Source organism: Myxocyprinus asiaticus, chromosome 36, assembly GCF_019703515.2.
Source record: "Myxocyprinus asiaticus isolate MX2 ecotype Aquarium Trade chromosome 36, UBuf_Myxa_2, whole genome shotgun sequence".
Lineage (NCBI taxonomy): Eukaryota > Metazoa > Chordata > Actinopteri > Cypriniformes > Catostomidae > Myxocyprinus > Myxocyprinus asiaticus.
Window position 1 is genome coordinate 15,271,532 of NC_059379.1, and position 26,855 is coordinate 15,298,386.

The 26,855-nt window shown below is 41.9% G+C and overlaps 1 protein-coding gene across 2 annotated transcripts in view; it reads left to right on the forward strand.

The window, feature by feature from the left end:
• Positions 1 to 26,855, forward strand: part of LOC127427474 (pro-neuregulin-3, membrane-bound isoform-like) — a 314,565-nt gene that overhangs the window by 247,362 nt on the left and 40,348 nt on the right. For both annotated transcript variants that reach the window (XM_051675108.1, XM_051675109.1), the window contains exon 3: positions 17,500 to 17,573. In XM_051675108.1, coding sequence (XP_051531068.1) covers positions 17,500 to 17,573 — 74 coding nt within the window. The remainder of the gene's footprint in view (positions 1 to 17,499; positions 17,574 to 26,855) is intronic.

Below are 26,855 nucleotides of genomic sequence, written 5' to 3' on the forward strand. Positions count from 1 at the left end.
CAGTTATTACATTGCATTATTTTACATTTCACTAATTCAGCACAGTAATTTGATTAAACAAAAATTAACATTCATGTCCTTCACATTATGTAAAACATTTGCACACAAAATCAGCCTTGACAGTATAGCACAAATGAATATGAGTCAATGACATCCAGTGCTTTCACCCGTTTGCATACAGTGCATCTGGAAAGTATTCACAGCGCTTCACTTTTTCCACATTTTGTTATGTTACAGCCTTATTCCAAAATGGATTAAATTCATTATTTTCCTCAAAATTCTACAAACAATACCCCATAATGACAATGTGAAAGAAGTTTGTTTGAAATCTTAGCAAATTTAAAAAAAAAAAAAAAAAAACACATGTACATAAGTATTCACAGCCTTTGCTCAATACTTTGTTGAAGCACCTTTGGCACCAATTACAGCTTCAAGTCTTTTTGAGTATGATGCTACAAGCTTGGCACACCTATTTTTGGGCAGTTTCTCCCATTCTTCTTTGCAGGACCTCTCAAGCTCCATCAGGTTGGATGGAGAGCATCGGTGCACAGCCATTTTCAGATCTCTCCAGAGATGTTCAATCGGGTTCAAGTCTGGGCTCTGGCTGGGCCACTCAAGGACATTCACAGAGTTGTCCTGTAGCCACTCCTTTGTTATCTTGGCTGTGTGCTTAGGGTCGTTGTCCTGTTGGAAGATGAACCTTCGCCCCAGTCTGAGGTCCAGAGTGCTCTGGAGCAGGTTTTCATCAAGGATGTCTCTGTACATTGCTGCATTCATCTTTCCCTCGATCCTGACTAGTCTCCCAGATCCTGCCACTGAAAAACATCCCCACAGCATGATGCTGCCACCACCATGCTTCACTGTAGGGATGGTATTGGCCAGGTGATGAGCGGTGCCTGGTTTCCTCCAGACATGACGCTTGCCATTCAGGCCAAAGAGTTCAATGTTTGTTTCCCTATCTGTCACTCACTCGATATTGTGTCGATGTAGTGACACTAGGGGTCACACTTGGGAGCCCGAGACACCTCTGGTCTTTGATAAAAGGCCAATGAAACTTGGCGGGTGGTATTTGCATGCCACTCCCCCCGACATAAGGGTATAAAAGGAGCTGGTATGCAACCACTCATTCAGATTTTCTCTTCGGAGCCGAACGGTCATGCTCATTGAGCTGAATATTTCTGTTCGTTCTCCCTCCTCTGCACTGGTGTACTGCAGAGAACGCCCCTAGGCACTTCGGCAGAAAAACTAGAGAGTATATTTTCTGAAAGAACATTTTTCCCCTCTAAAAGAGTATATTTCTCTAAAAGAGCTCACACACGGAACGTCTTTTTAAAGACGTGTCTTTTCAAAGATGCCGCTCAAAGCTGCCATTCTTCCCGGAAGTGCATGAGGAGCTGACGAAGTCATGGAAGGCACCTTTCACTGCCCGGCCCCGACTCCGCAGTTCCCCCGCTCTCACTACCCTCGATGGCGGGGCGACCAAGGGCTATACGGCGATTCCCCCAGTGGATAAGGCGCTTGCAGTGCACCTATGCCCGCAGAGCGCCGCCACCTGGCATGGATGCCATAAGCTCCCGTCCAAGCCTTGTAGGCTCACGTCGTCCCTGACGGCTAAAGCCAACAGTGCTGCTGGTCAAGCCGCCTCTGCCCTGCACGCCATGGCTCTCCTGCAGGTCCACCAAGCCAAGGTGCTGAAAGAACTGCACGAGGGTAGTTCTGCCCCAGATTTGAGGCAGGAACTGTGCTCGGCGACCGACCTCGCCCTCCGGGCGACGAAGATCGTGGCGCGGTCTCTCGGGCGGACGATGGCCGCACTAGTGGTCCATGAGCGTCACCTTTGGCTCAACCTGGTCGAGATGGGCGAGGCCGACAAGACATGGTTCCTTGCTGCCCCCATTTCCCAGGCGGGCCTATTCGGCAACACCGTTGAGGACTTTGCCCAGCAGTTCTCAACGGTGAAGCAGAAGATAGAGCCAATCCGGCACATCCTGCCCCGGCGCGGCTCAAGATCCCGCACCCCGTCTGCTCATTGCCAAGGTCGTCCCCCTGCGGTGACTGCCCGCATCTTCGGCCCGGCCCCGACGTGGAGCCCACCGCAGGAAGCCGACACCACCTGTCTCACAGCCGGTGCCGAAGAACCCACAGAGGTCCTCAAAGTGCCCCTGAGACGGGCAACCCAGGGACGAGGGAACTCACCCACGTGGAGCTGGTAGGAAGACCACTCCATCCCCCGGTGGAGGGCCGGGTGGAAAATCTTTTGTTACCTTTTTGTGTGATTTTGCCGCACGCCCAAGTGGCTGCGGTACCCAACAGTTCAGCAAAAGAGCGGCTTCCTTCCTCCCTGGGTCACATACCTGGTGCGTACAGTCGTCACCACAACTACCGTCCCCGGGCTTTTTCTTGCAGGATTGGCACTCCAGCGGTGCCCTTTCTGCCCCTGAGTGCCCAGCTGTGGCACACAGCCGCCCCCGATGTGGCAGCCTCCACGGGTTATGAGGACAGGCCTCTTCCTCCCCCATCCCAGGCTGTTCCGGGGGTGGTCACAAGGAGCCATAAGCTCTCCTCCGGAGTCAGCAACACTTCAAGTTGCTGCGAGCCACTCATATCCTGGGCAACCTCAACACTACAGCGGACACGCTGTCACGGCAGGTTTTCCTCAGGGGAGAGTGGAGACTCCACCCTCAGGTGGTCCAGCTGATTTGGAGTCGATTTGGACAGGCACAGGTGGACCTGTTCACCTCCCAAGAATCCTCCCATTGCCCGCTCTGGTACGCCCTCACCGAGGCTCCCCTCGGCATAGACGCACTGGCACACAGCTGGCCCCCTGGCCAACGCAAATATGCATTTCCCCCAGTGAGCCTACTTGCACAGACCCTGTGCAAGGTCAGGGAGGTCGAGGAGCAGGTCGTCCTGTTAGCACCCTACTGGCCCACCCAGACGTGGTTCTCGGACCTCAAACTCCTCGCGACAGCTCCCCCCTGGTGAATTCCCCTGAGGAAGGACCTTCTTTCTCGGGGAGTGGGCACTCTCTGGCACCCGCGCCCAGACCTCTGGAATCTCCATGTCTTGTCCCTGGACGGGACGTGGAAGACCTAAGCGGTCTGCCACCCATGGTGGTAGACATGATCACTCAGGCTAGGGCCCCTTCTACGAGGCGCCTGTATGCCTTTAAGTGGCATCTATTCGCTAAGTGGTGTTCTTCCCAATGCGAAGACCCCCAGAGATGTGCAGTCAGATCAGTGCTTTCCTTCCTGCAGGAGAGGTTGGAAGGGAGGCTGTCCCCTTCCACCTTGAAGGTGTATGTTGCCTCCATAGCAGCACACCACGACACAGTCGATGGTAAGTCCTTAGGGAAACACGACCTGATCATCAGGTTCCTAAGTGGTGCCAGGAGGCTGAATCCCTCCAGACCGTGCCTCGTTCCCTCATGGGATCTCTCCGTAGTTCTTCAGGGTCTACAGAGAGCCCCCTTTGAGCCTTTGCAGTCAGCCGAGCTTAAGGCACTCTCCTTTAAGACTGCCCTCCTGAGAGTAGGCGACCTGCAAGCGTTCTCTGTCAGCGAAACGTGCCTGGAGTTCGGTCCGGGTTACTCTCACGTGATCCTGAGACCCCGACCAGGCTATGTGCCCAAGGTTCCCACCACCCCTTTTAGGGACCAGGTGGTGAACCTGCAAGCGCTGCCCCAGGAGGAGACAGACCCAGCCCTGTCGTTGCTGTGTCCGGTGCGCGCTTTACACATCTATTTGGATGGCACACAGAGCTTTAGAATCTCTGAGCAGCTCTTTGTCTGCTTTGGTGCACAGCGGAAAGGAAGCGCTGTCTCCAAGCAGAGGATCGCCACTGGCTCGTTGACGCCATAACTATGGCATATCTCGCCCAGAACATACCGTCCCGGTAGGGCTACGAGCTCATTCTACCCAAGGTGTAGTGGCTTCCTGGGCCCTGGCCAGAGGTGCCTCTCTAACAGACATTTGCTGGGCAACACCCAACACCCAACACCTTTGCAAGGTTCTACAACATCCAGATGGAACCAGTTTCATCCCAGGTAGTGGCACGCAACACAAGCGGATAAACCCAGGATAGCCGGCCAGGTGTATCGCTTGCACATAGTGCCTTCCACCTCCCTTGGAGCTGAAGACATGCACCATTAATTCCCAGTAGTGTTCACAAACTTTGTTCCCTGGTTGACTTCCTCCGAGCCCTGTGACAGTCGAGTGTTCGGAAAGACTCACTGCCGGCCCAGTACATGCACTAACTAAGAGCCCTGTTCTGGGGTAGGTGCTCCGCATGTGGTGGTTCCCTGTAAGGCTAACCCCATGCGATATATATCTTCCACTAGTTCATTTCCCTGCTGGCAAACTGCGTCTTCCTTGGGCAGAGCCCCTCTGCTCCAGTCTCCATGTTTGTAGTAACTCCTCCCCCATTGTGCAGGATCTACCTTGAAGGCTCTCCACATGGTTGGAAAGACCATGTGCAGTATTCTTCCACTTAAATATCCCCCCATCTCTTTGGGCGAGGTGTGGTCTCTGCGGTGTCTTCCCCTTGGGAGGGACACCCCCCGACTAGACCTGGCGGCCCAGTCGGTTAATCCCCCTTCTTTTTTAGGGAGTGGAAAAAGAGAAGGGGAAAAGAGGCCACGACTGGGTTAAGCCTGTCTCTATCTTTGGGTAGTCGACTTGTTCCCAAAAAGGGCCGTTCGACACTCATAAATATGTTGGGGGAGGTTACGTGTCACCCTGGTGTGCTGGCTATGAGGCACACAGCAGTCTGCCCACCACACACAGCCAGTTCACGTAACACAGTTCAGCCAGTTGTGGCATTTCGTATAGGGATACCCTAGTGTCACTACATCGACACAACGTCGAGTGAGTGACAGATAGGGAACGTCATGGTTACTGGTGTAACCTCCATTCCCTGATAGAGGGAACGAGACGTTGTGTCCCTCCTGCCACAACGCTGAACTACCCGCTGAAATGGCTGGACCTTATATTGGCTCCTCAGCATAAAACCTGAATGAGTGGTTGCATACCAGCTCCTTTTATACCCATATGTCTGGGGAAGTGGCATGCAAATACCACTCGCCAATTTTCATTGGCCTTTTATCAAAGACCAGAGGTGTCTTGGGCCCCCAAGAGTGACCCCTAGTGTCACTATATCGACACAACGTCTCGTTCCCTCCATCAGGGAACGGAGGTTACACCAGTAACCATGACATTCTCATAGTCTGAGAGTCCTTCAGGTGCCTTTTGGCAAACTCCAGGTGGGCTGTCATGTGCCTTTTACTGAGGAGTGGCTTCCATCTGGCCACTCTACCATAAAGGCCTGACTGGTGGAGTGCTGCAGAGATGGTTGTTCTTTGGAAGGTTCTCCTCTCTCCACAGAGAAATGCTGGAGCTCTGTCAGAGTGACCATCGGGTTCTTGGCCACCTCCCTGATTAAGGCCCTTCTCCCCCGATCGCACAGTTTGGCTGGGCGGCCAGCTCTAGGAAGAGTCCTGGTGGTTCCAAACTTTTTCCATTTACGGATGATGGAGGCCACTGTGCTCATTGGGACCTTCAATGCTGCAGAAATTTTTCTGTACCCTTCCCCAGATCTGTGCCTCGATACAATCCTGTCTCGGAGGTCTACAGACAATTCCTTGGACTTCATGGCTTGGTTTGTGCTCTGACATGCACTGTTAACTGTGGGACCTTATATAGACAGGTGTGTGCCTTTCCAAATCATGTCCAATCAACTGAATTTACCACAGGTGGACTCCAATCAAGTTGTAGAAACATCTCAAGGATGATCAGTGGAAACAGGATGCACCTGAGCTCAATTTTGAGTGTCATGGCAAAGGCTGTGAATACTTATGTACATGTGATTTTTTTTTTTCTTCGTTTTTTATTTGTTATAAATTTGCAAAGATTTCAAACAAACTTCTTTCACGTTGTCATTATGGGGTATTGTTTGTAGAATTTTGAGGAAAATAATGAATTTAATCAATTTTGGAATAAGGCTGTAACAAAACAAAATGTGGAAAAGTGAAGTGCTGTGAATACTTTCCGGATGCACTGTACTTACACTGATATCTTTTGTTTGCTTAAAGAAAAAGTCTCCTCATTGTAAAATGCGTGCGTGATTGTTTTTTTTTTTTTTGTTTTTGTTTTTTTTCGCAAAAACGTCAAGACATGCACAAATATAAATGAAAGACATTGCCAAATAATGTGAGTGTTTAGACTTTGGTGGTTTTGCTGTTTACATGCATGCAAAAAGATTCGATCTGCTCCAGATATCTGAGGGGAAAAAAAATTATTTGTTGACTTTGTAAATGTGGCCTTAGTTTGTTTGATTTTCAGACCTTCCTAATTAATGCACCAGAAGCTTAAAAGTGGAGCTTTGGCTTGTTTAATTGGCTAACATACTTCCAACCAGCCAACCACAGAGGGAAGTATATTTCTACGAAATAAAAGTGCAAAACAAAAGAAAGAAAATGCTGAAAACACAGCTCAAATATGACAAGCATCCCTCTGAGTGATCTTACATCAGCTTGTCTTGCTCGATACTGGCATTATCACCCGAGCAGCAGCCATGTGAAAGAGTAAAAGTGTTTCCATGCCATTAATGTTCCTAACTGAACCGAGATCCATCTCATCCAGCCCCAGGACATTTTTCACTCTTCTGCATATTCTGCACATCGCAAGCTGTGCAGTGGCGGTTAAAACGATTTCCCTCAAACCTTTCACTCCCTGCCACCCCAGGTTAAGCATGTCACTTTAGTTCAGGCACTGCAGTAGTGCTGCGCCGCTGTGAATAGCACTTGTAGGGATGCGAAGACGCTTGGCTGCGCCGCTAAAGCTTGGTGAACATGCTCTAAAACACCAGAGTAGGGAGCTGTCACTAAACTCAAAAGAACTTTATGAGGACACTTCAGGGTGTCCACATTTTTAAGACCCAAAATGGTTCTTGTTGACATGGTAAACATATGTCAGAGATTTCACTTGAACTGCCCATCCTGATTAGCACAGGCCACTGGCAGAATAAAACAAAAATGGTTGCCTACACAGTTTATTGTGACATGCTAGAGAGCCCTTTGGTAATAGAAAACAAAAAATCACAACTCAGTTAGTGTCAACAGTTTTAAGAAACAGTCTGACACTTTGAATTAGCAGCCACCTGTTAATTTCAGCCAAGCTGGCCTTGTTAGCAGCTTGCGGAGCTTACAAGAGGTTGTTGTTGACATATTGTTAGCATATTGGGCTCCACTATAAAACCTGCAATTTCGTTGTATGCTTCCCTAGGGACATTTGGCATGTTTGAAGACATTGTTCTGTCCTTGTGTGATGAGCGAAAACACATGCAATACAAAACCAATATTGACTCAGAGCAAATGTTCTGTAATTTTAGTTTAAAGTAAAAGTAAATAGAAGTCCATCACATAGATAAGGTGACTGCTGATAAAGCATATGTGTACTTCCTGAAGAAAAAGATAAGGAGTGCATTTAATTAGGACCTTAATATGGTCAATACATCCTCTGGCACTAAGAGCTCAAGAAATCTTGATGTACATCCTCTAATAACAATCTTTACTTTAATAAAAAATAATGAATTAATAGACAATTTGCTCTGTTCCCATGAATATATATATATATATATATATATATATATATATATATATATATATATACAGTATATATATTCATATATATACAGTATATATATTCATATATATACATATTCAGAGTACACACCAACTTGTAATGAGTTGTCAAAGGAATTGATTTTGAAAAGGCGCACCTAAAATCTTTAAATCTGTGCAACGATTTTTCCTTTAAACACTCTCAGTGCAAGGCTTCAATGGACTCTGAGGCATCAACATTCACTCATTAGCAACAATGCCTATCTCCTTTATTCTCTAATGTGTTACCGTGGTTTCATAGAATCCGCTGAGTGCTAAGCTCACAAACAGGGCAAGTTACCATGGTGAACGTTACCACAGAGATATAAATCCTGGGATCCTTTGCATGTCTCATCCGCACAATGATTCTATCATTGTCCACCTCTATCCTCCCTTACAGGGGAATAGCAAATTAAATAAAATGGCAAGATGAATACATCAAAGTGACTTGATTAAAAAGGATGGGATTAACCAGAGTCTATATATAAAGAGTGAGAGACTGAGGAATGATAGGAAAGACAATATCACAATTTAACGGAATTACACTTATTGCCCTGACTGCAGAAGGGCCATGTAAATTATATTAAGAAGGATAAGCTTTTAAACACCTCTGAGACAGACTGCCGCACTCACAGCCTTCATTGTATTATCTCACCATATCTGATGAAAAATGAGATATCCACATTTTTATAGTGAAGAGACATGTACCTAAGCCAGAACTGTCTGTGCGTGAGCACGTGTGCTGGCTTGCGTAAAACGACACGTCGCAATGTGTCTGCGTAGGTGTATATCTGAGATGATCTTTGTGAACATATGCGCACTTTCACCTGCCAGCTCACACCAACACCTGCCTGAAAAAATTCATCATCGTTGACCTAAGAACAATCGCAGCAATCTGATTTGTAACAATATCTGCATTTTTTTTATCACTGAAACCTCATTAAATGGTCTCTAGCTATCTGACAGGAACAGTTTGGTGTTATGTGAACAAAAACAGAGCCCTTGTTTATTTACTGAACTGTGATCACCCCTTAATCAGAGCCGCACAAAACAGCACCTGTGCTGTGTCAGAACTGTGAAATTCAGTTATATGTTAGAGTGAAGATGCCCTTCAATTTGTGTAACTGATAGGCAGTAGCGGTTTTAACCACCACGCAAACCACGCAATTGCGTGGGGCCCCGGATGTCGAGAGGGCCCCCACCATGGTAGGAGTCTCAGCAAGAACTGTTTGAAGTGACATGTTGTTCTGGGTACACACGTGATCATGCCTTTGTCAGTACTCTCAGAGCGGTTCACGTTAGAAGCTGCCGGGTTCAGGTCAGTAGGACTTGGAGTTTGTAATTTATGAAAAAATATATAGGCCTTCCAAACTTGTTTCACTCACATGCTCAGATACATGTGAAAAGATGAGTTAGGGGCCGTTCTCACTAAACATGTTTTTGTGTGTGTGCTCTGTTTTTTCATTGTTTTCCTATGTAAATGCGCTGGACGAGCATCCTTGACTGCTGCAACATGTCTCACTGTTTCTTCAGTATCTCACGCAGTGACCGGCACATTTTTAGCAAAAACGCATGTCGAGACACCTGCGTTCTGTTTCATTCATTGCGCAGCATGCGTCTAGACTGTTTTTAGGTGTCACAAAGATTTAACGTTCAGGTTGCAAAGAGGTGACCGTGTTTAACATTATTCTAGATTGTTCTGCACCAAGCAAAGTTTCAGCACTTGATAAGTTTCCCCCCTTCTGCTCTAGTGTACTGAGGGGCCACCGTGCTTGTGTGTTTATTGTTACAGTTATAAATGTCGCCTACGATGCTTACAAAAAATACAGCCTTTTACAACATGGTGAACAATACACTGCAGTGTCTGAATATAAGATCCAGGTGAAAGTAAAGTAAATAAGACAGGAATATAATACTAATGTATAAATCCTCAAAGTAATAATAATAATACTGTATCATGTTATAATGACAAACTGGACAACAATAAATACTTTAATTGATGGGTTATAATATTAATAAATACCAACTAAATTCCAAAATGTTACTGGGTGAAGTTTTTTGCACACCCTGTTAAAAAAAAATGTTTTGTAAAAATATTTGTAGGTAAATATTGCTTTTTTACCTGTGGAAAAACTGGAAAACATGCATTCATTATATTGAACTAGATTTGTATTTCATTAAACATTTTGAATGTACTTGGCTACAAATCAATTTTATTTAATTTTTTAAGCAAAAACTTTCAAAATGGGGCCCGGGTTGGTCGGTTGCTTGGGGCCTCAGAAATCGTAAACCCGCCCCTGCTGATAGGAGTAGATTTCCAGTGTTTAGAAGGGAGTGCATCTGTTTTATGTTTTTTTTAATCAATGGTTGCGTTTACATGCAAAATCTTACACCAGTTGTGCTTTATAAGGCGACAACATGTAAGGTCATGTAAACTCTTAAGCAAAAACCGATCACCACATGCGCACAGATTTTTGCCCATTAATTTGATTTTGCTCCGCATGTAAACACCTTATCCAATGTTCTTCCGACTTATCCAAGTGTTGTGCACACATGCCTGTGTATGTTTATACATCGAACCTGCAAAAAACCTAGTGATTTCAAATCTCGTAAAAAAAAAAGATTATTTTTTTGATAATTTTTTTATGTTTATATATAGCATATTGTTGTGCATGTAAACAAGCTGACGCTCATGTTGAAAATACTTTTTAAAGTAAACTAAGCACTTAACTCTATGGGGTCATGCAAAGAGTCATGCAGGTCATGTTGAACTTTATATGGTTGCTCTTCAAAAAGTTAATACTGGATAAGTGGTTTCTGAACCACCATAAATACAATTTAAATTAAATCAATAACTGTGTTGTTCAAATGTCTGCACTGTATCACAGAACATACGGTAAATAGTAATTGAACTGAAAATTACAGAATAGCTATCTGCTTTATACACTGTTAGAAAAAAAAGTACTGTTTAATGTACAAGGCCATCACTGGGGTGGTGTCCTTGTTTTGGGTGCGTATTTGCATCCTTAAGGAGACAAAAGGGAATTTTTTTTTTTCCCCCAGAGTAACAAAACATATAAAAGTACTTTTAATAGGTCCCCTAAATTATATTTCTTAATGGATCAGAAAATACATTAGAGAATAGGTCCCTTTGAAGGTGCACACCAGTGACGGCCCGTGTACTTTAAAGTGACAGTTCACCCAAAAATGAAAATTCTCTCATCATTTTCTCACCCTCATGCCATCCCAGATGTGTATAACTTTCTTTAATCAGCAGAACACAAATTGTGATTTTTAGAAGAATATTTCAGCTCTGTAGGGCCATAAAATACAAGTGAATAGGTGCCAAAATTTTGATGCTCCAAAAAGCACATAAAGGCATTGTGGCGGCGGGGGTGTGGTCGAGTGTTCGTCTGGACAGAGAGAAAGCGGTAAGTGTGCACACACCTGAGCGCTATAATGTCTAACACCTGTTTCTGATTGCAGTAAGCACTGGGGAGAGCGATAAAAAGGGACCACGCCAGAGACGAGGGAGAGAGAGCTACCCGTCTGAAAAAGAATATCTTGAGTTTAAGCTAAAGAGTGTTCTGCTGAAAAGCCTCTTTGAGTTGTTTATTAAAGTTATACATTTGAAGTTTTCTGTGTCCTCCTTTCCCTCCCTTCCTTGAATGTTACAGGCATCATAAAAGTAATCCATAATACTCCAGTGTTTTAATCCATATCTTCAGAAGTTGATGATAGATGTGGGTGACTTTATGCTAGAAATTCTTCTCCCTGCCCAGTAGGGGGTGATATGCATGAATTTGAATCACCAGAAACACAAGAAAAAGATTGTGAAAGTTAAAGTGGAGATTGACTAAGCAGGCAGGGGAATTATAGTAAAAAAAATATATATATATAAAAAAAAAGAAAGAAAAAAAAGGACTTTAATACTGATCTGTTTCTCACCCACACCTATCATATAGCTTCTGAAGATACGGATTTAACCACAGGAGTCATATGGAGTACATTTATGCTGCCTTATGTGATTATTGGAGCTTCAAATTTTTTGACACCCTTTCACTTCCATTATATGGACCAAAAGAGCTGAGAAATTCTTCTAAAAATCTTCATTTGAGTTCAGCAGATAAAAGAAAGTCATACACATCTGGGATGACATAAGGGTGAGTAAATGATGAGAGAATTTTCATTATGGGGTGAACTATTCCTTTAAACAGACCCTTATTTTGAGGGTGTAAACAATCACGTATTATAGCACAATATGCCCATGTTACAAATACACAGCAACATTAATGTGATTTAGAATTTGAGTTATTACACATGGAATCCAGAGCATTAACATTCTAGCAAAATCAAATTAAGTAAATTTAGTCTTATTTAGACATATTGTGGTCTGTTCTGTAATTGTGTCATACCTGACAAATTCTGAACCAACATGACTTATTATTGGTGGTCTATGGTTTAAAATTAGTTTATCTGTATAGTTTTGTTTCTCTGAGGTACAAATTTTTTTTTTTTTTTTTTTTTTTTTATTTTATTTTTTTTTTTTTGATGATTGTCAACAAAGTTGTCATGTCAAACCAGTCAGAATAGAGCACAAAAGTCTGGTCCTTGAATTAAAAATCCCATCTATTTTCTCCATAGATTAATTTATTTTTCATGATAACGTAGCAACCTTGAGCGAGAGAGACCAATCATGAGCTCTGAGGTTGCAAAGTGATGGTATAAGTTTCTGCTGAAGCCATCAGTCCATGTTATCTACATATTTATTTATTTTTTAATAGTGTTTAATAGAGTTTAATAGAGCTGCTGCTCGTGTACCTAAATCCCTGATGCATCCATGTGCGTCTCGCAGCTGCTGCAGCAGAAGATAAAAAAAATAACAATAATTGATATTTGCTTGAGCGGCAGCCACGTTGGTCTGCAATCAATCTGAAATCTTTAAATACCAACCAAAGAAAATGTCATTGAGCTCTTCTTTAACTGCAAAAACATGGAGAATAATAATCATAAATTTAACAGAATTGTCCTTCAAAAGTGTCAGAGATATAGGCTAAAAAAAGATGTGCATAAATTACCCAGTGGTTTACAATAAAAAAAAAATAATATAAAATTAAAAAAACATTTAAAATAAAAACATCATAACCAAATAAATTCATCTCGTAACATGCGTAATTCATACACAAACTCTGTCATTGAATAATACATTATATTATAATCTATAATTAAATTATAAACAAAACATTTCACTGCCCAAAATATCCTATTATTTTATTGGGCAAGGTTGAATGTTGTGAATGGTGGACAAATGCTGTAAAAGAATGTATTTTAAGCAGCTCATCAATGCTTTGAAAATAGTCAATCAATAATAAGTTGGTGCTGTTTATCTGTTTAGAGTTGCTGTCTGCTTTAGCAATAATGCTTTTTTCCCTGACTATTTAAAAAGTTACACAGTTAATTCATCAAGCTATTATTGACCAGTTCAAGCTGACAACAATGCGTGGACCATGAGAGACTACAGAAGCCTACATGTGTAGATACATTACGACTAAAAAGACTTAATATCCAATATAAATACTATTTCTATATATTTTTATTTTGATATGCTGTTTTTAGTAAACTGTGAGAGACATGAATTGGGTGACTTGACTAAATTAAGTTCTTGATTTTAAGTTTTTAACCACGATGAAAACGTCTTGGCTGCACAAACACCACACACAATTTTACCAGTTGTCAGGTCCTGTGTTGTCTGAAACTGCCTTGTTTAGTTTCTATTGCATTGGATACATACCCGTCTTTATGTTTTCGCCGAGCCAGACACCTCGGTAGTCGATGTTATACAGAAGTCTCTGTAGTAGCATTCAAGCGTATTGGTTGATTGATGAGTGTGCCTGTGCACGTGCGAATGTGTGTGTGCGTGTGTTTGCTTAAACACAGTGAAACAACTCTGGCTACGTCTATGACTTCAGGGGCTAATACAGCTGCGTGCAGACAGAGATGTGTTCATTAATTTCTGTTTTGTTATTTATTTATTTATTTATTTAATTGCATCACAAATATCATGGACTCAGCTGGACGTGGAAAAAAATCCAGAGTCCCAAAGTCTCGAGTCCGAGTCAAGTCCGAGTAAAAAAGTCCAAGTCCATTAAAATTTGACTCGTGACTCAGACTCGAGTCCAAGTCCAAACTCGAGTACCCCAACTCTAGCAATGCTTACACAGTCTTGCACGTTTGTCTTTTTGTCAGATCAAGTACTTTTCTGCTTCAAATCAAAGTTTGTAATGTTGCGATTCACTTTGGAGCTGGGCTGCTTTTCCCAAATGCATCGCAAGCTTAAGTTGATCATAGAGACCATTGGCGCCAATGGTTTTTACGATCTACTTAGGCTTACAATGCTTTTGGGAAACACTGCCCTGGTTAGTTTGGTTCATGGCTTAGAACTCTTTTATGAAGATGTTTATGAAATCCCTTTGGAATGGGAAAATATACTCTGCAAAGGCAAAGACAGCTGAAAAAGTCATGTTGTGCTCTATTCTCAAACAAACAGAGCAGTGTTACAATATGGCCACACTTTTTTAAGGGAAACAACCCTAGTAATGGCTTATTTATAGTTGTCTCAGCAGATTAAGGAGGCATAGAAGAGAGTATTTTAACATTGAAAAAAATTACACACTTCACCTTTAATTAACAAAGTAGGTGTTAGTCAATTGGAAGTCTTGTTCCTTGCCTTGGCCTCCTTCAGGGGAAATATATTCTCTCTCTCTCTCTCTTGCTATATATTTAACCAACAGGGGCACAATCAATGATGCCAAGGAACATGTCCTTGAATGATAATGAAAACAGATGCAGATGCAGAAATTCTACTTTACATTGTTGTTTACTCTGAAGGCACCTAGAATATCATAAAAACCTAGTAAACAGCCTTGCTGCCTACTGCCTACATCCTAACCATCATGGAACCTAATAAGTGACCAATTGTGAGTGCTCTACATACATAGCAACTGCACACAGCAACTGCCACACAAAATGCACTTAGCAAGGAATTTATTTAGAGATGCAACTATTTTTATCGATTTTTTTCAGTATTATAAGAAAAGTATGTTTATTTATAATCAACATTTTTCTCACCTCTTCCGCCATATAGGATTCCACTAAACTTGCGGTCTCTGCAAAGGATACGTATGATGCAACCTTAGAATTTGGCTAAAACTATGTATCTTAAGAGGCAACATAATTAAGTTTCCTACCTTTTGCAACACCCTTATAGCATGCCTATAATGTTTAAATTGCAGCCCGTATTGGCAGCTCACTAGGTTTTGGAAGAGAGCAATTCACACTCATTGATTTTTCCCATCATTTTCCTTTCCTCTAATACCACGTAAACAATGGTGCATGAAACATTTGTAAGTCTGTTTTCTCTTCATACTCATGAAAGCTGTATTGTAACATCTTCCATAAATAGGGGGAAAGTGGAGAAACAAACAAACAGACTACCGACAGACACGGCCGTCATTCTGCCGTCAGTGGTGAGTCAGTGTTAACTAGGTGGTGAGCTAACAAAGTGCTAAAAGAGAGGCAGAAGATGAAACCAAACAACATCATCCTCACCTGCCTCTGTGACTGTAATTACAGTCTAACCATGTTTTTCATTCTTTCATTCTTGATTCTGTTCCCTTTCTCTTTCACAGAAACCTCATCTACACTTCTCTAAGCCAGACAGGGCACAGAAAGGAGTGAGTCTAGGCAGCTGTCGTGCTAGAGCCAAAATAGACTGCAAAAGAAACAACAGCAATTTAGTCACCACCTTCATTCTGTTAAAAGAATAGCTCACCTAAAAATGAAAATTCTGTTCCAAACCCGTATGACCTTTTTCCTGTGGAACCCAAAATCCAACCCAAATATAATGAAAGTGAATGGTGACTCTGTGCTGTCAAGCTCCAAAAAGGACCACAAACACCATAAAATGAAAGAAAAAGTAGTCAATATGAGTCATACACTATATTCCAAGTCTTCTGCAGCCATACAATTACTGAGTGATGGACAGTTTGAACTTTAAGTTGTTATCCACTCTCAGATATATCATTCATGAACTGCCAAAGGCAGCACCCAAATCAAATATGGTGACTACAACTCAGGTTGGAAATCATGACTTTTGGTCACAAGACACACAAGAACCAGTGACATTTGATGTTACAGTATTGATGATCAACCTACGCTGTGATAGCCATTTTTGATTTGGCACTTAGAACAGGAGTTGATCAATGGCTTGATCTGAGAGTAAATCTCTCACACACAAAGTGTTTTGTGGCTTCTGAAGACTTGCAATGTGAAGCATAAGTCAGTTTGACTACTTTTATTGTCATTTTATGGTGCTTTTTGTCTTTTTTGGGCTAAACAGCCCAGAGTCATCATTCTCTTTCATTACATGGCAAAAAGCTTTGTGACGATTCTTCAAATTTCTCGGTTTGTGTTCCATGGGAGAAAGAATGTCATATGAATTGGGAGCCAAATTAGGGTGAGTGAACAATGTTTGAATTTGAATTTTTTAGGGTTTATTTTAAAGGTTGTCAGACTGCATGCTTGTTTTTCTTTTGTGTATCATCATTATCGTGGTGTCTTGTCAAAATTATGTAAGCGTTCTGTGCAAAGGAGAGAAGTGATAATAGAGGCAGATGACAGAATTGGGCAATTTTCTGGCAATATTTTGCAGAATAAAAAGCACAATGCTGCTAGTAAATGGAGATAAGTCTGTTCCAAACATTTGAGGTTTGTTTTATTTACATTCATAAACAGAAAGACAGTTATCATATGACTTTCTTTCTTTGTAGAATTTAGGAGATGTTAAGCAGTATGTTAATCTCAGTCACCATTTACTTCAATTGCATTATTTTTCCATACAATGAAAGTGAATAATGACTGAGGCGAACATTCTGCCTAACACCGTCATTTGTATGCTAAATGAGGGAGGGTGAGATAGATAAATAGATAGATAGATAGATAGATAGATAGATAGATAGATAGATAGATGAAATCCTTTGCACAGCTTTTACTGGAGGGCAGCTGGTGGTCGCTGTGTTCCTTTAACACAGATTCAGTACACACTGCTACTTTAGTAAGAACTCCCCTGTTTCACATAGATCTCACAGTAAGAGTGTAGTCAAATGCCTCCCTCTTTTCCATACAGTCCCATAGCTCAACAGGGATATGACATTAACGTCAAGACTGTGTTATCTGTGAAAGTACAGGCACCACTGAGCACTGTTCAGACCCGCCCAGTTATCCCTATATGCCCTCTCTTCTCTTCTTTTCTCTATCACCCCTCCCTGCTTTGCTTCCTCTTCAGATTTCTCTTCTCTTTTGTCTTATAACATTTCTGTCTATTCAGATTTCCAGTGCTGAGTCTATCGTCATCTCTCTGTGGCAGCGTCATAATGATGGATGGACACATGGGCACAATGTTATAATGATTGTTTATAAATGCCAAATCTTTGCTCCAAATGGGTAGTTGAGATGTCAAGCAATGACAGCAATGTCCTGCAGCGTGATATGCTATACTTCATATATAGCATGTCACATTTTTGCTTAAGATTTGTGTGTGAGTGTGTGTTTGTGTGTGTGTGTGTGTGTGTGTGTGTGTGTGTGTGTGTGTGTGTGTGTGTGTGTGTGTGTGTGTGTGTGTGGCAAAAATCTTAATGTTGAAAGAAATGTCAATGTTATTTGTCAACTGCCCAAATACAAATATGGACTTACATGCCCAAACACATACAATCCGTACATGTATTATAGACACACAGGTAATTTCTCTTTCTGTAGTGACATTTTTAACATTCTCCCTTTTGCAGGTGTAAAGAGGGTTATCGTGGACTTCGTTGTGACCAGTTTGTCCCAAAGACAGACTCCATCCTATCTGACCCAAGTATGTATTCTTGCCTTTTTGTATATACTGTATATACACCAATCAGCCACAACATTAAAACCACCTGCCTAATATTGTGTAGGTCCCCCTCGTGCCGCCAAAACAGCGCCAACCTGTATCTCAGAATAGCATTCTGAGATGCTATTCTTCTCACCACAGTTGTACAGAGTGGTTATCTGAGTTACTGTAGACTTTGTCAGATCGAACCAGTCTGGCCAATCTCTGTTGACCTCTCTCATCAACAAGGCATTTCCTTCCACAGAACTGCCCCTCACTGGATGTTTTTTTGTTTTTGGCACCATTCAGAGTAAATTCTAGAGACTGTTGTGCGTGAAAATCCCAGGAGATCAGCAGTTACAGAAATACTCAAACCAGTCCATCTGGCACCAACTATCATGCCATGGTCCAAATCACTTAGATAAAATTTTTTCCCCATTCTGATGGTTGATGTGAACATTAACTGAAGCTCCTGACCCATATCTGCATGATTTTATGCACTGCACTGCTTCCACATGATTGGCTGATTAGATAATCGCATGGATGATTGATGGTGCCTGACGGGCTGATTTGAGTATTTCTGTAAATGCTGATCTCCTGGGATTTTCATGCACAACAGTCTCTAGAATTTACTCTGAATGGTGGAAATTGTCATGTGAACATTTAGCTTTATGCTAAGCTAAAATGCTATTTCTTGCCTTTACATACATCTGTTATCAGGTGCGATTATATTTTACAATGAATTCTATGAAGTAAATGCACGTTGGAGCATAACTTTTTTTCTCTAGTAAGACCTTTGATTTAAGGGCAAAGATCTTATTCTTAATGCGAATTTAAATGTTGTTTTCCTGTAAAAATATCTAAAAATCCTTAAAACAAGATACATTTACCTGAGAAGCAAAACTGCATAAGATATTTAGGCTTTTTTCAGAGAATGTATTTTTACAATGAAGTTTATTTTCTTACTTTATTTACTTGTTTATAGTCAAAAGTAGTGAAAAAATCTGCCAGTGCTGAAGAAGTAATCCAGCGTATTTAGATTACGTTACTGACCTTGAGTAATCCAACGGAATATGTTACAAATTACATTTTACAGCATGTATTCTGTAATCTGTAGCGGAATAGTTTTTAAAAGAAACATTCCCAACCCTGTATATATATATATATATATATATATATATATATATATATATATATATATATATATATATATACACACACTGTATACACACATACTGTATACAGTATATTAGGGATAAACAAGTTACTGAGCTGTCCTGTGGTATTAGTCTATGGTTTATTTTATAACTTATATAGTAGAAACTGCAAAAGGCCATCTGCTCCAAAAAGCTTAATAAGCTTAAAACATTTCAACTCTTGAGATGAGAGAACATAATTTACTTTTTGTTTACTTTCTTTCTACTCTTAGTTTTAGATGTTTCTAGTCTCATCTAGCATCAGGTGAGTCTTTTAACATCCAAGGCTGAGAGTTCTACACCAATTTCTCAGAATGATGTATTGCTTAAGTAGCTAATTGTACCTCTCTCTCTAAATGCTGAAATTGCCATCACCCTACAATGCCACACTCTCATGAAAATCAGCAAGAATTTGCATACACTTATTTCTTTATAGGAAAGCTGATCTCAAACTCTTAGAGAGTAGAATTTTGTTTAGTCTCACAAATATAGTGCATAACCTGTTCAAAATGTATTGTTTACAATGCAAGATAATAATTTTGCTGATTCTAATGAGAAACTGAACAACAACAAAATGTTATCAAGTGACCATTTTTCAAGAAGAGTAGTACATTTCACCCGCCGTTAGGGAAAGCTCAGAGTCCCGGAATGAAAGTAATTGCTTTGCTAATTTTAGGTTGATGATAAAATCATTAGCCATTCCTGTGGTAGATGAACCTCAGTATATTAGTGGTTTGGAGTGCCTCACAGGTTAAAAAGGGACACTTGGCAGTAAAGTGGAATAGAAGTAGCCAGTAAAGTTCACGGTTACTGAAAAAGCTGTCAACAAGTGACATTGCTTTCTTAGTCTTGGAGAGATTTGTGAAATTCCGGTCTGCCACCATTCATGCTGGTCAACCATCTATTGTATGATTGAACACAACATGGTTTAAAGCCCTCTTAAAGGCTTGGCACATAAACCCTTTTTTTCCTTGTGAGTCAGCTTTACAAGAGATATTATACTGAAATGAAAGCACTGTGGGAAGGAGAAATGTATGAAGGCAGGGAAGACGGAAGAGAGAGACGAAGAAAAAGAGCTGTCCAGCGCAAGATAAATCTGAGGCTAGGCTGTTTCTCTGAATGGCTTATGTTGTATGAATTGTCTTTCTTTTATGGAATGATCTATCACAGCAAGTGAGATGGCAACCTAAACTCCCATTTAGTGCTTTTTGAGTTGCCAACCCTATTGAGTGGCTGGTAATGGGATCTCGCAGTAGCCTTTCTGCCAGGGCCCACTTTGTGTCCCAGATACTCCTCTTTCATATCTGATTTTCTCAATGAGAGCATTCACATCCCGTTATCTATCATACCTGGAGATGGAGTCCTCTTCTCAGCAGTGCCGCCATCTTCTTCAGGGCTACACCTACATAATCCTGTTGTTATTGCATCCTCCACCCTACTGTTGATACTGTTTAGCAAATAAAGCAATTTTATACCACTGCTGTTGCAATTCCGGTAATTGTGGGTGAAGCCTTCAGTATCTGTATTGAAATAATATTTTGTATATAGAATATGAGGCCTGTTTTTTAGGCCATTATGAATTTTTACATTGTGACATTATTTTCATGAGAGTTATGCACATTTAACCCCCCTAATTCTCATTACCACAGTATGAAGATATTATATGTTATTTAAATTGTAAAGTATTTTTACATCATAGTAGTACTCCCTTGGTACTTCCTTTCACTTTCACAGATTTTAATAAAAAAAAAAAAAAAAAAAAAATGACGAGGCGGTGTGCAAGTCAATGCAGATTAATGAGAAACATCACAATAAATCTACTGTATGTTTTCAATAACAATACACTAAACAAAGAACAAATAAAGAACCTCCAAAAAACAGCTGCATTTAAAATAAACTCCAAACACTTTCCTCTCGTCTAACATCTGCAAGCGTTCTGATCAGAAGTGATCGTTCCTATGCCCTATTCCCTTCAAAGACAATTACCCTCTATTCTCAGATCTTCAGATGGCTGAAAGGTGAAAACGGTCATTCACAACTCACTTTTTAAGTGATAATTATTGGGAATTCTGTTTGGAATGACCCTACAGCATGGATTGTGCTCCTTTTAAAGTGCCTTGTGAAGGTATCATCAGCACAGGTGAGAACACAGCCATATGTGCTAAACAGATGTAGGTGGAGGGTGCGTTTTCATTCTAACAAGCATTTGATTGGACAAGGTTTCTCAACCTCGATCTGACATGGATGTTCCTGAGTCTTTTTAGCCAGAGGAGAGAAATTGCAGAGTTCAAATGCTTATATCTTCTAAACACAAATTTTGTCAATGTTTGAAAGCACACCAGCATATAGATGACCTTAAAGCTAATAGATATGGACTCAAAGCATCAAAACATTAATTTTGACTTCACAGGGTCTTTAAAGGTGCACTCAGTAACTTTTGTCTTTGTATCATCTTGGACTTACACAGATACATAGTGGCTTGGATGAAGCATCATTTAAAATCAATAGTTTTCAGTTTCAGATGTCATTGTAGAAATGTAGTATTCACAGTCAGCCATTATGACTTTAAACAATGAGTGAAAATGTCAAATAACAGGACGGTTACTGAAATTAAGTGAGTAGTATTCGGCTGGTCATGTGACTCTAACATGGCAGTCCCCTTGAGCGAACTCTCTCCATGTAGAATAAAACAGCTTTTATAAGGTTACTGATATGACTGGAGTCTTCATTTTAATGTGAGTGGTCATGATTTCCTACATATATTGCAAAATTGCAATTCATGTCGTTGAAACTTGTTTAATGAGGGAAACATTTCTGAGTGCACCTTTAAATATGACCAGGACATTTTCTTGACCGGTTTCATGAGAATCACCCACCAGCATCCCACACAAAACATATGTTGGTCTTTTCAACAGGCTTTGGAGTGGCCCGCATGAAGGGAAATCAGTGCTCAATATCTTAAGTAAAATTACACCCTTTGCTACTTATTTTTTTATAGCCCATTATGCTTTCTGTGTATCTATATTCCACCCTGTTGAGACCAATGTTTGTTTTTCACCTGTCCTGGTTTGAGCCTGATGTGTGTGGCCCAGTGCATCTTTATTCACTTAAACCACCAAATCAGCCACAAATCACCCCCCGGTGCGGGTTGGCTTTATCTGCCACCTAGTCTTTTGTCCTCAGAGCTTTTTCAGAATCTATCTCTGCTCAACACACTAGCACAAATGATCCGTCGACCATCGTTTTTGTCTCCATATCGACTGCCACATAAGAGACGCTCCAAAGAGCCTTGCCCCTGCCTCTCCCCAGCTCCCTACCATAGAGGAAAACACTGCAGGTCACCATCTATAGAAACCCCACTGCTCAATACAAGGAATGTTTACTTTCTCTCAACTATTTTGTCTGCAGTGTGTGAGAGGAGGTCTTAAAGGGGAAGTGTGTCTTTTCGATCAATCGATCTATCTGTCTATCGGTCAGTTGGTCTGTCTGTCTGTCTGTCTGTCTGTCTGTCTGTCTGTCTGTCTACTCACCTTCAAGTGGAATACAAAAGTAGATGTTAGCTAGAATGTTAGGAAAAAAGATGTAATGCAAGTGAATGGTCACTGAGACTAACTAACTGCCTAATATCTGTTTTTTGTTCCAAAGAAGATAGAAAGTCAAACAAGTTTGGAACAAAATGAGGGTGAGTAAACCATGACAGATCATTCATTTTTGTGTTAACTATCCCTTTAAGCTGTGATAGGAGAAAGTAATTTAACATTGAAAAATTTCACACTTCAGGGTGTTTAATACAAGGTGTTTGGTTGGTGGAGCAGTTTTCAGGGGTCGTGGATAAACTGTGGTTGATCTGGTGACTTGAGGAATTTCAAAACAGGCTTGCTCAGGGGACAGCAGATCCTCTCATTTTGGTATTTATCTCTTGAGCATTAGGCTATGTAAGTAAGCTGCACAAAGAAGCTTTCGTCTATTGCTCCAAATAACGGAAGTATTAGGAGTGGGAATCATTTTTGCAGTTGTTCCACTCAGTCTCTGTGTGGCTGACATTGATTTAGTGTTGCATGTCTGGTGCTGTCCCATTCCTCCGGAACAGTGCAAATGTCTCCCAAGGGTGACGGGGCGACGGATGGGAGCCTGTGGTTTATGGTAGCCATACATCAGGACCTTCCTGCCAAGACTCGAAGAATGCATGCATGTATGTGCTTAATGAATTTGTGTGTGTGGCTCATGACAGCACAGTGATTATGACTGGATAAATGTGGCAGTTATTGTGGGCAATCAGAGGTAGCAATGGTCTGAATGGATTTGCAAGGCTGGCAGTAGGGAAATGGCTCTGGATCGTCGCCTGGCCCTTTTGTCTTACAGAGCTGTGTTCTGCTTTATAAAGATCATACCCAATTCCACAGCACACTACAAATTCAATATACCCAGGGGAGAGACACTGTGCAAAATCTCAGGTAGGAGTATTACCAATGATTCTGAGTTACATTAGCATTTTAAAACAACCTTTGAGCAAATCCACATACTTAATTTTGCCCGCACTTTGGTTAGATTGCCAGTAAACAACGCTTTTGTTCCGATTCACCATGCATTTGAATCATAAATAAGAATTGTTAAGACTGTGCCTGCTTCCAAATATATGTACTTTCCTGCTACACAGTATGCACAAATCAGCTAAAAACATTATATGAGTAAGATGTCAGAATACTCAGTATTCATGATATTGAGGGCGAACAATTCCCATATGATGTACTGCGTCTGCTGAGATTCTGAAGTGTGCAACTAGTGGATACTTTGCTGTCACATAAGACCACTGAAACTAAAGCCCCGTTCACACATGCAGCACTTGCAGTGACAAATCGACATGATCTCATTCATTTTCAATGAGAGCTAGTGACTTCTGGCGATATGAGCAACAGCAACTGTTGCTGACTAGATGTGGTCCAGCGACTTCAGAAAGGTGAACTTTATGGAAATGAGGAGCAACTTTTGGTAAGGACTACCAATGGAGAGAAGCTCACGTCATCCATCTGCTGTGAGATAATGCCAATGAGTGCAGGCAAGACAGAGAAGTTTAAGTTTCTGTGAGTAATTTCACTGTTCTATATGATTTGTCTGCAACCACATACATTGATATAATAAAAAATGATGTGTGGAAAAGAAATTATAGACTGTCTGAGTCAAGCACAGTCAAGTGCCTTGAAAAGTACAGCTTTCTTTGGCCTGTTGATGTACACTGGTGGCCAGAAATTTGGAATAATGTACAGATTTTGCTGTTATGGAAAGAAATGGTAATTTTATTCACCAAAGTGGCATTCAACCTGCACCCCTGAGTCTTCTCTTTACTGTTGTACATGAAACTTGTGTTGAGCGGGTAGAATTCAATTAAACTCTCAGCTGAGGACATGTGAGGTATCTGTTTCTCAAACTAGAGACTCTGATGTACTTATCCTCTTGTTTAGTTGTACATCTGGCCTTCCACATCTCTTTCTGTCCTTGTTAGAGCCAGTTGTCCTTTGTCTTTAAAGACTGTAGTGTACAACACACCTCTGTATGAAATCTTCAGTTTTGTTTTTTTGTTTTTGTTTTTTTTTTTTGGCAATTTCAAGCATTGTAAAGCTTTCATTCCTCAAAACAATGATTGACTGATGAGTTTCTAGAGAAAGCTGTTTCTTTCTTAAGACATGCTAGTCTATTGCATACTGTGGCAACTCAAAAACAAACACAAAGACAATGTTAAGCTTCATTTAACAAACCAAATAGCTTTCAACTGTGTTTGATATAATGGCAAGTGATTTTCTAGTACCAAATTAGCAATTTAGCATGATTACTCAAGGATAAGGTGTTGGAGTGATGGTTGCTGGAAATGGGGCCTGTCTAGATTTGATCAAAAATTACTTTTTTCAAATAGTGATGGTGCTTTTTTTTTACATCAGTAATGTCCTGACTATACTTTGTGATCAGTTGAATGCCACTTTGGTGAATTAAAGTACCAATTTCCTTCCAAAACAGCTAAATCAGTACATTATTCCGCATTTTTGGCCGCCAGAATATTTCACACTGAAACATGAAGTTGGGGCGGGACTTGAACAGCTCATGCCTTTTTTAACAAAAGCCAATAGGCTTTAGTTTATATCATAGCCCACAAAAATGCATTCCCCCGTCCACCATGCTGAGGAGCTATCTTAATACCGAGTCTGACCTCTTTTCAGCTGAATTGATAACCAAACAATGATACTGACCACGTTACTACATAACCAGAACACACACAAACACAACCTATCGCAATCTTTGCATTCGACAGTTTGATTTATACATTGACAGATCGTTCATCTTGTTAATGATATAATGTAACAAGCACTGCTGTAGTTTATACAAAACCACTCTCGCCTTAAGAATTTTCATTTGTAGCGGCAAGAAAACGTCATGGTTACTGTGTAACCTCCGTTCCCTGATGGAGGGAACAAGACGTTGGTGTCGATGTAGTGACACTAGGGGTCACTCTTGGGAGCCCGAGACACCTCTGGTCTTTGATAAAAGGCCAATGAAAATTGGCGAGTGGTATTTGCATGCCACTCCCCCAGACATACGGGTATAAAAGGAGCTGGTATGCAACCACTCATTCAGGTTTTACGCTGAGGAGCCGATATAAGGTCCGGCCATTTCAGCGGGTAGTTCAGCGTTGTGGCAGGAGGGACCAACGTCTCATTTCCTCCATCAGGGAACGGAGGTTACACCAGTAACCATGACGTTCCCTATCTGTCACTCACTCGATATTGGTGTCCATGTAGTAACACTAGGGGTCCTTATATAAAATGCCACAAGGCTGAACGGTGTTACGTGAACTGGCGGTGTGTTGTGGGCAGACTTGCTGTGTGCCTCATAGCCAGCACACCAGGTCGACACGTAACCTCCCCCAACACAGTTATGAGTGTCGAACGGCCCTTTTTGGGGACAAGTCGACTACCCAAAGATAGAGACAGGCTTAACCCAGTCGTGGCCTCTTTTCCCCTTCTCTTTTTCCACTCCCTAAAAAAGAAGGGGGATTATCTGACTGGGCCGCCAGGTCTAGTCGGGGGGTGTCCCTCCCAAGGGGAAGACACCGCGGAGACCACACCTCGCCCCAAGAGAGGGGGGGATATTTTTAAGTGGAAAAATACGTCACATGGTCTTTCCAACCAAGTGGAGAGCCTTCAAGGTAGATCCTGCCCAATGGGGGAGGAGTTACTACAAACATGGAGACTGGGGCAGAGGGGGTCTGCCCAAGGAAGACGCAGTTTGCCAGCAGGGAAATGAACTAGTGGAAGATATAGATCGCATGGGGTTTAGCCTTACAGGGAACCACCACATGCAGAGCACCTACCCCAGAACAGGGCTCTTAGTTAGCGTGTGTACTGGGCCAGCAATGAGTCGCTCCGAAAACTCGACTACCACAGGGCTCGGAGGAAGTCAACCAGGGAACAAATATTTTTAAACACTACTGGGAATTAACGGTGCACGTCTTCAGCTCAAAAGGAGGTGGAAGGCGCTATGTGCAAGCGATACACCCGGCCGGCTATCCCGGGCTTATCCGCTTGTGTTGCGTGCCACTACCTGGGACGAAACCGGTTCCACCCGGGGGTTGTAGAACCTTGCAAAGGTGTTGGGTGTTGCCCAGCCCGCTGCTCTGCAAATGTCTGTTAGAGAGGCACCTCTGGCCAGGGCCCAAGAAGCCACTACACCACAGGTAGAATGGGCTCGTAGCCCTACTGGGGGCAGCATGTTTTGGGTGAGATATGCCATGGTTATGGTGTCAACGAGCCAGTGGGCGATCCTCTGCTTGGAGACAGCGCTTCCTTTCCGCTGTGCACCAAAGCAGACAAAGAGCTGCTCAGAGACTCTAAAGCTCTGCGTGCGATCCAAATAGATGCATAAAGCGTGCACCGGACACAGCAATGACAGGGCTGGGTCTGCCTCCTCCTGGGGCAGCGCTTGCAGGTTCACCACCTGGTCCCTAAAAGGAGTGGTGGGAACCTTGGGCACATAGCCCGGTCGGGGTCTCAGGATCACGTGAGAATAGCCTGGACCGAACTCCAGGCATGTTTCACTGACA